Source organism: Alnus glutinosa, chromosome 3 (genome assembly GCF_958979055.1).
Source record: "Alnus glutinosa chromosome 3, dhAlnGlut1.1, whole genome shotgun sequence".
Classification (NCBI taxonomy): Eukaryota; Viridiplantae; Streptophyta; class Magnoliopsida; order Fagales; family Betulaceae; genus Alnus; species Alnus glutinosa.
Window position 1 is genome coordinate 4,327,634 of NC_084888.1, and position 8,317 is coordinate 4,335,950.

Below are 8,317 nucleotides of genomic sequence, written 5' to 3' on the forward strand. Positions count from 1 at the left end.
TAAACGCAATACTAACTTGTCAAACAGAAAGCCAACCAACATGTATTAACAACGACAGCTTCGAAAAGGAACCAAAAAGTATATGCTAACACTTAATCTAGGAGGCATTTCTTACCCAATCAAAAGAATTTAGAAACGTTTCTTGCTCCAGAAGGAATTGTGAGGTCGGAGGTAGGGCCGACTGTAAATGCAGAATTTATGAAGAGGAATGCTAGGCATCCAAATACTTGTTTTCAGAATTTAGTTTCAAACTGATGTGTTATAATCTCATGAGATTTATTATTTTGAGAAGTGTGTCTCAATCTCATAAGATTGTGACAAATCAATTTGGAACCAAATTCTAAAAAAAAGTGTTTAAGAATGTCTAACATTTATCATTTATGAAAAGAAATTAATGTCCAACAGCCAGACTAGTGACTACAGTGCCCTACGGCGCACTGCACACCGCTGAGGAAGGTTAACCTACCCCACCACGTGAGAAGCACTTAGAGGTAACCTGCAAAGTGCGGCAAAATCCAGTGCTTCAAAAAGACCAAAACCATGATACACGGGACACCATTCAATCTTAACTTTACCCCAAAATAAAAAAATCCAATGCTGTTAAAACGACGTCGTCACTTCCTGTTACTAAGTAAAAGTTCCAACCTTGGCAGAACAAAAAGTGCTTGTCAGATCCCCTTAAAATAAAGAGAGAAAAAAAGAAAAGAAAAGGCGATAAAGGCATAAAGCCCGCGTTCTATCTCCAAAGACTTGTCTCCCCTACACAGTAAAAATTCCTTCTTTCGCTGTGTATCTCGAATTGCTTCTCTCTCTCTCTCCCTCGGGCTCTGCACAGGAAGCTGCAATGTTGGGGTGTTTAGCGGATCACTGTAGCAGCATGTGTAGAGCTCCTGCAATTGGAATCCTCTTTATCTCACTCTTCTTCTCAGTTCTCTCCCTCACTTCCACCGCTTGCTCCAATGGGAATTGCCAGGTTCCTCTGTTTTCACTCGCTCTGTCTTTCTTCGAAAGTCTCATTTGGTTTCAAGATCTGTGCAGTTTTACTTTCTTTTTCTAAGTTTGGCACTGAGCTTTCAAGAATTCTCAGGTTCAGGAATCTTGTTCAGCTCCCCAGGACTGTGGGGCAGGCCTCTACTGTGGCAACTGCCCTGCTTTGGGCAAGACCCAACCTTTCTGCATCAGAGGCCAACCTACCATTCCCAATTCAATTGTAAGATTTTCTTTTGCTTCTAGTTTTGGAAATCTTCTGATGGGTGTGAGCTTTATTATTATTATTTATTTATTTTTATATGTCACTTTGCTGTACATGAATTTGGCGGTGGGTTTGAACTATGCTGCAATTATTTGGTATGTAGATTAATGGGCTTCCCTTCAATAAGTATTCATGGGTGGTGACTCATAATTCGTTTAGTATTGTTGACGCGCCTTCTTTGCCGGGTGTTCAGAGACTGACATTCTTCAATCAAGAAGACACTGTGACTAATCAGCTGAGAGTACGTGACTTAATTTTCTTATTACCTATGTTTTTTAATTTCATTGACGCCCTGATTGGTTTAGTTGGTATTCGAGGCCAAAAGACAAGCATACGAGAAATAGTTTTTCCTATATCCCTGATAAAAATTGCTTCTGATTAATTTATAAATTTTCGTTTGATGGGTGTTGTTCAGAATGGAGTGAGGGGATTGATGTTGGATATGTACGATTTCAGTAATGATATCTGGCTCTGCCATTCGTTTCGAGGGCAATGTTTCAACTTCACTGCATTCGTAATCTATCCTCTCCTTCCCTTAACTTCTGCGTTTTGAAGTTTTTTTTTTCAATAATGATTGTGTAAAGCAATTTTGTAATGTTCACACTGCAATCTTTCAGCAACCTGCAATTGACACTTTGAAGGAAGTGGAAGCATTCTTGAGTGAAAACCCGACGGAGATCGTGACCATTATAATTGAGGACTATGTGCATACTCCTAAAGGGTTGACAAAACTCTTCACCAATGCTGGGTTGGTCAAGTATTGGTTTCCTGTGTCCAAGATGCCTAAAAAGGGTGAAGATTGGCCCACTGTGACTGAGATGGTGCAAGACAATCACCGGCTTCTGGTTTTCACCTCTGTTGCTTCGAAGGAGGCAGACGAAGGAATTGCTTATCAGTGGAAGTACATGGTGGAAAATGAGTGTAAGCATTATAAGAGTGTATTGTTGTGATGTCTTGTTATTTTATATGCTATATCCAATAACATGCTCATAATGGATTGGGTTTCAGCTGGAGATCCTGGGGTGGTACGGGGTTCATGCCCAAAAAGAAAAGAATCAAAGCCGCTGAATTCAAGAAGTGCATCTCTTTTCTTACAGAATTACTTCCCAACATATCCAGTTCAGGCTGAAGCTTGCAAGGAGCATTCAACTCCACTGGCTGAGATGGTCAGTACCTGTTACAATGCAGCAGGGAACTTCATGCCTACTTTCTTGGCTGTCAACTTTTACATGGTATTGGAAATTCCATTCATACATGAGTAAAATATGAAAATAGATTTCCGTTTGAGCATCCTAACTGGGAACTAAAATAATACAGAGGAGTGATGGAGGAGGTGTGTTTGATGCTGTCGATAGAATGAATGGACAGACATTATGTGGTTGTAGTACTGTGACTGCCTGCCAGGTTTGTCCACTATAACTGGATACTAATAGCTCCAATTCCACATTTTGCTTAGTTGATTATGAACTCTTTTACATTTTGACTAACCTAGTGGGTTCATGATTTCATTCCCCACCTCATTCTTATGGGAGGGGGGGAGTTGCCATTTGAGCTAGATCTGGTGTTTGAAATGCTATTTGACTCAAATCCAACATTGTCTTGATCACAAAATACAGGGCTAATTTGCTCAGCCTAAAATTATCTGTTCCAAAATCACCAGATGTCCTTGGTCTTTTTTAATTATTTGTCAATTTTGAGCAGAGTTCATGAAAAATATCAGAGTTTTTCTGATATTTTTACTAAATTTCTTAATGGATGTTCTCCTCCTGAATTTTACTCCAACTCTGGGTGTCTTGAGTCTAGAGTGCGCAAAATATTGCAACTAGTCACCAAATTATAAATCCATGCTCTGTGCATTTTTCTTGCTTTTGCATGCAAGAAAATTCTTGTGTCAAGATGCATTGATAGGGAGAAGTTTTTGACTGTTCTGTTGAAAGTTTTTTGTTGGAGAAAAAATGTTGAGAACATTAGAATGATTGAAATTTTATCTTTATATTGTTGAGTTTTTTGTCAACTATAGAGACCTTACTTTGACATCGCACAGCAGATGTCCAATTGTTTGTTGCATTTCTGGATGTAATGTTTTGCTCCATAATTTGGCCAATGTAGGATTGATTTGAGTTCTTGAGAGATTGAATTGCAGAGAGCTTATCTGCTCTTGTTATGACATAGCATTTTAAGTAGGGAGCTCTTTGTGAAACACTATTGATGAGATTTTGCAGGCTGGAGCACCTTTTGGAACATGCAAGAATGTTGCTGTACCTAATACAAGCCCAGTAACCAATACCGAAGGAAGCTTTACTGGATCTGTTCAGTTCTCAAGATCTTCTTCAACAGTCCATTCTCCAAGTTTCTTGATTCTTTTCTTGTTTTATTTTCCATTGAGTTTGTGATGATTACCATAGCTAATTATAGGATTGGGTTAGTGTTAGTGTGTTAGTACGTATATTTTATAGTCAAAACAGGTATACTGCATTCTTGCCTTATTGAGTTGAAGGTCAAGAAATGCTTGCTATTGTTAGGAAATCAGAAGAACTTGTCAGATTCTTGTATTGGCGCATTAAAGTAGGGGGTTGGGCTGGACTCAAGAGGCTGAGATATGTAGTGGCCTAGAGGGAACCAGAGTACCGAGAAGTGGTTCAGGTACGCAGTTTGTCTCAACTACACTAGTGCGGTAGAGACCAACAGTCTATCATGTTTCTGTCATTTGATGCCGTTTGAAATCTCAATGTTTAATGCAGTGCACTTCTCAGTTAGTTTGTTTCTGATGGTTGAATCCTGTAAATTCAGACTGTTTTAGAATGCTTTGATCATGTGCTGTAAGAAAAATGTCTCGCTACGTAATGAATTAAAATATAGTGAGAATTGAACTCTAGGGGGAGGGGGTGAAGGGTGCTTTGAAGGTGTTATAATAGAAGAGATCCTTTTTCTTTTCTTTTTCTTTTTTCCTGCGAAAGAAAATGTACTTTGTTGTTCACGTAGTGGCAAATATCTGTGTGCTATTGCTGAATTTGTAATTTGTGGGCCTGCAATATCTTCTTTGCTCATTTTATCTATCTTTTTTATGCTTTGTTGCACTCAATTAACTTCCCTTTTCATGTCTTTCTTTGTTTCAGGTCTAATGTTGGCTCATAGTATGAAGTAGGGGAATGTGTGGCATAGCATGTGTAGCTGTGGTTTCATTATGTTGCTAGATTTTCAAAATAGTTGTGTTATCTTTCTGATATGCTACATTTTCTCTTCTTTTTCTCGGCTTTCTTGTCTAACTTACATTCACCGGCTATCACAAAAGAGTTCATATTTGACACTGTTGTTAGAAATGATATATGGTATGCAGTTTCTCATTTTAGTAAGGTTTTTTTTTTTTTTCCTCACTATCCAGGGGAAGATCAAGGGGGATCTTCTCAGGGAAGATGGAGATGGAAAATTGGAAATGCTTCATGAGTGCATGACTCAAACGACCCACTTAGATTGTGAGCACGAAAATTTGCGCTATTATTAGGACAATGAGGAGAGTTGACCAATTGTGTTTAAATGTATTCACATGTGGCTTATTGTGCTGATAAAACTTATCATTATATGGAGATACAAAGAAAACAATCTGTACAGAAAGCAATTGGGAAACACAACCATAAGTGTGGGAACCTTATGCAACGGGCCAAAGAGAGGTGCTTCCAACATTTAAAAGTAGTCCTCTTGTTTTTATCTGAAGGGCTGGACTAATAGTAAGCAAACCAATGAAGCAGTCCACAGGAATTCTGGTCCCCCATACATTGATAGATTGAAGCTTTCGACATTTATTTACAAGAACAAGAAGCCCGCCCTCCGTTACATGACGGCAGCTCCATAGGACTATGGTCTGGAAAGAACATGAGGGTATGTGATGCGTGATGAAAATTGACAAACAGAAAAAGATTGTGATTTGAATGAGACATAAATTGATTGCAGTCAAAAATCAAAACCCCTTGTTGCATACTAACTTTTAAATGTGGGCAGCTATCTGCAATGGCAAATAAAGATTCATCTGTGATAAATGTACCACCAACATTGAGGTGTTGCAAGGAATGAGCTCTGGATATCTGTAGAAAAAATTAACATCAACTGAGAAAAGTAGAGCAAAATGCATCTAAGTTAAGTATATTCAACAGATATGTCTGGAAGGAATGTATAAATTCTGGGATGATATAGATGATGAAAAACAGTATAGAAATCTGTTTTTCCAGATTATCACATCTGCTGAGAAAAATTGTAGAACTAATCTACATTGCTTAAGGGTAACTATCACATACCAGTTGAACAACACCTTTGTCTGTGATCCCTGTCATACCCCATAAAGATATGGATGTCAGGTTGCTCACGCACTTGGCCAAAGATATTCTGTAAAGGCCATTGTCAGTGATTTGGCAACCCCAGCGGCTCCTTGAACTGAAAACAAGATAAGACAAATCAGGCACTCAGAAACTCATACATGAAATTACTCCCTTCTAAATCTTGATACAACTACATGACAGTTCCACTCAACTTTTTTTTTATAGGAAAATATCAAACTAGTTCCCTGTGTAAGGATTCATCTACGTGCCAATACGAACTACAGATTTCCCATTTCAACCTTAAGATGGAAAAACCATGCTTTACGTCACTTGGTCTGCCACTAATCTTATAAAAATAAGACAAAATATGCAGTTGTGCTCCATTCAATTCTACTATGCTTTAATACCAACTGATTAGGTTGCAGCATATATCGAAACTAATTCATGTCAGCTATATGGATCCTTTTTCACCATTCAGTCCTATCTAGGACATAAGAATATGGCCATGATATTTACTATGTATATATTCCTGGAAACCAAAAAATAATAATAATAAGCATGAAATTCTGTGGCAAATGGAGTATCAATTGGCAAGGATTAAAGCTGATCAACTACTTAAGACAAAGGTATTAAGACATTGGCAAGGATTCTCTGTGGTCAATTTGCAATGCAACAGAGCAATGTCCTGGACTTGGCAAAAGTGCTCGTTGATGAACTGATGGAAAATGCCAAAGGGATTCAAAGGAATTGTCACCTATCCCACAGAATGAACGTCACACAGTTTGACAACATGAGATGGAGATTTGGATTTTGGTATTGGAGGTGCCCTTCTATAGATTGTCATGAAGTGAGGCCTCCCATTCTAAACTTAAAAGCTCAAATACAATACCAAAGAACCTTGATACAGAGACACTAACTAAAGATAGGTTCAGCTATCAGTGAAGCTGGCAACACGCTCCGAGAAGCAAGCATAAGCAGGTCTACTCACATTTTGTTCATGAAAATTGGAACGAACCATATGTAAACAATTACTTAGCTATGATTGTTGACTCGTAGCAAGACCTCTTGCTTGACAAGATCTTAATGAGGCACAATTGTGCAATTGGCCTAAGATGGACTAAGGTGGAGAGTTGTAGCATATGCAGAACCATACAAAGGACACAATTTACATAAAAGCTAAATCAACTTTTGAAATGGGTTCTGAGCCTCTTCCCTACTACCAGTGGCCTGAGTTCCCCAAGCTCCAATCAAGGGTTTCACCTTTTGAAGCGCCAGTCGTGTAGGGTGACTGGGCCAGGCCAAGTCTTAGCAATTTCTAATGCATTTATAGCTCTAACAAATTTAATTATAATAGAGTTAGCCAATACACATCTATAACCTTCAATAACCCCTGAAATAATAAGCGATATGATTACACTTCAAATCATTTTTTCCTTCCCTGTTAAAGTGGTACTGTACCTGGACATAGCAAACGACTCAGGAAATGGAACAGGCATCCAAGAAAATTATGACTAATATGAAAAGCCAATTAAATTTCTTCATTCGATATTGTTACCAATAAATTAACCTCTTCTCTCTCTGACATTAAACACCCATCACTTAGAAATGTGAATTATAAAGAAAATCAGCAAAGGGGAATTTCCCAGAAACATGTGGCTCCACGTTTTATCATCAAGAACCGAAAAAGAGACAGAATTTGTGGGGGGGGGGGGGGGGGGGGGGGGGGGGAAAGGAATCAGAGAAAGAGGGTTTGTGTGTGTGTACATGTCAAGGTCTTTGAGGCTGTAGGCATAGCGAACAAGGCGGGCAGTGGAGTCATCGTCCATCTTACGACCAGAAAAGCTCAGAGACTCCCTCCGAGCCAGAGACTGCTTCACCCCCTGCTTCCATTTCTTGCACACACCGCTCGCCCTGATCATTCCAAATCATATATATATATATTAACCAAAGAGTTGAATAACAAAAACTAGAATGAATTCAATTTCATGGCACAAGAAGGTGTCAATCATATAACATACTGAGCCAAATCGGTGAAGGAAGTAATCATCACGAATATATGCGCCAGCAAGTCTAAGGGTAACCGATCAATCTCTGCCTCTTCCTTCATCCTCTCAGTCTCACACATTTGAGAGACAGAGACAGAGATTTCTCTGGGCTTTTGTGTACGTGGTTGAAACGTTAAAGGGTAAGAAAGTTAACCAGTTAAGGTACTTTTCGTGAGCCAAGAAAAGAAAGCCGTAGAAACAAGAAAATGAAAAAGGATGTGCTCATTTTTTCGTCATTGTTTCAAGAAAGTACAAAGCTATTTTTCTCAGACCCCATATTCTCCGTTCAACGTTGCTGTCCACTTGGGAAATGATACTGTAAATCTGTCGTACAACCAACTAGGATGATTGAGCCACGTGTCAATTAATTAATGGGTAATAACATAGATTAACGTCTAACCCTTTTTATCAAATAATTGAAGGCTTTGATTTAGATTTAGGTGGTCCCGAGGGGAAGCTCGATTGTTGGGAATCCGACCTCATAAAACCAAAGTTATTATTTGGAATCTATCATTCTCCTTTTATGTTGTGAATATGTCAAAAAAATAAAATTAAAAAAAATAAAATAAAATTAGGTACTATAAAAAAAAATTACAAAAAGGTCTATTAATTTTTTTAACAGTTGAGATATAATTTCAAGTTATTGGTAAGACAAACAAATAGTGACATTAAATCTGCATCGTTAAAAAATTATAAAAAATCTTTAATAA

At 38.3% G+C, this 8,317-nt stretch overlaps 2 protein-coding genes across 2 annotated transcripts; one reads left to right on the forward strand and one right to left on the reverse strand.

Moving 5' to 3' along the window:
* Positions 1 to 703: 703 nt before the first annotated feature.
* LOC133862595 (PI-PLC X domain-containing protein At5g67130) lies at positions 704 to 4,605 on the forward strand. The gene is made up of 9 exons (XM_062298435.1): positions 704 to 973; positions 1,088 to 1,210; positions 1,356 to 1,493; positions 1,668 to 1,766; positions 1,870 to 2,173; positions 2,261 to 2,484; positions 2,570 to 2,656; positions 3,475 to 3,895; positions 4,369 to 4,605. The coding sequence occupies exons 1-8, from the start codon at positions 845 to 847 to the stop codon at positions 3,643 to 3,645; spliced, it is 1,275 nt and encodes a 424-aa protein (XP_062154419.1). The 5' UTR covers positions 704 to 844; the 3' UTR covers positions 3,646 to 3,895; positions 4,369 to 4,605.
* A 118-nt stretch (positions 4,606 to 4,723) lies between these two features.
* LOC133862597 (F-box protein At5g67140) lies at positions 4,724 to 7,847 on the reverse strand. Its single transcript, XM_062298436.1, has 5 exons — positions 7,581 to 7,847; positions 7,327 to 7,473; positions 5,542 to 5,677; positions 5,233 to 5,331; positions 4,724 to 5,111 (listed from the first exon to the last, which is right to left on the reverse strand). The coding sequence occupies exons 1-5, from the start codon at positions 7,685 to 7,687 to the stop codon at positions 4,899 to 4,901; spliced, it is 702 nt and encodes a 233-aa protein (XP_062154420.1). The 5' UTR covers positions 7,688 to 7,847; the 3' UTR covers positions 4,724 to 4,898.
* Between the last annotated feature and the right edge of the window lie 470 nt (positions 7,848 to 8,317).

Coding starts and splice junctions, on each gene's coding strand:
- LOC133862595 (XM_062298435.1), top strand. CDS start 845: ATGTTGGGGTGTTTAGCGGATCACTGTAGCAGCATGTGTAGAGCTCCT. Junction 2,174..2,260: donor GTACATGGTGGAAAATGAGT/GTAAGCATTATA, acceptor ATTGGGTTTCAG/CTGGAGATCCTGGGGTGGTA. Junction 2,657..3,474: donor GTACTGTGACTGCCTGCCAG/GTTTGTCCACTA, acceptor GAGATTTTGCAG/GCTGGAGCACCTTTTGGAAC.
- LOC133862597 (XM_062298436.1), bottom strand. CDS start 7,687: ATGTGTGAGACTGAGAGGATGAAGGAAGAGGCAGAGATTGATCGGTTA. Junction 7,474..7,580: donor TCCTTCACCGATTTGGCTCA/GTATGTTATATG, acceptor TGGAATGATCAG/GGCGAGCGGTGTGTGCAAGA. Junction 5,678..7,326: donor AGCCTCAAAGACCTTGACAT/GTACACACACAC, acceptor TCTTGTTTTCAG/TTCAAGGAGCCGCTGGGGTT.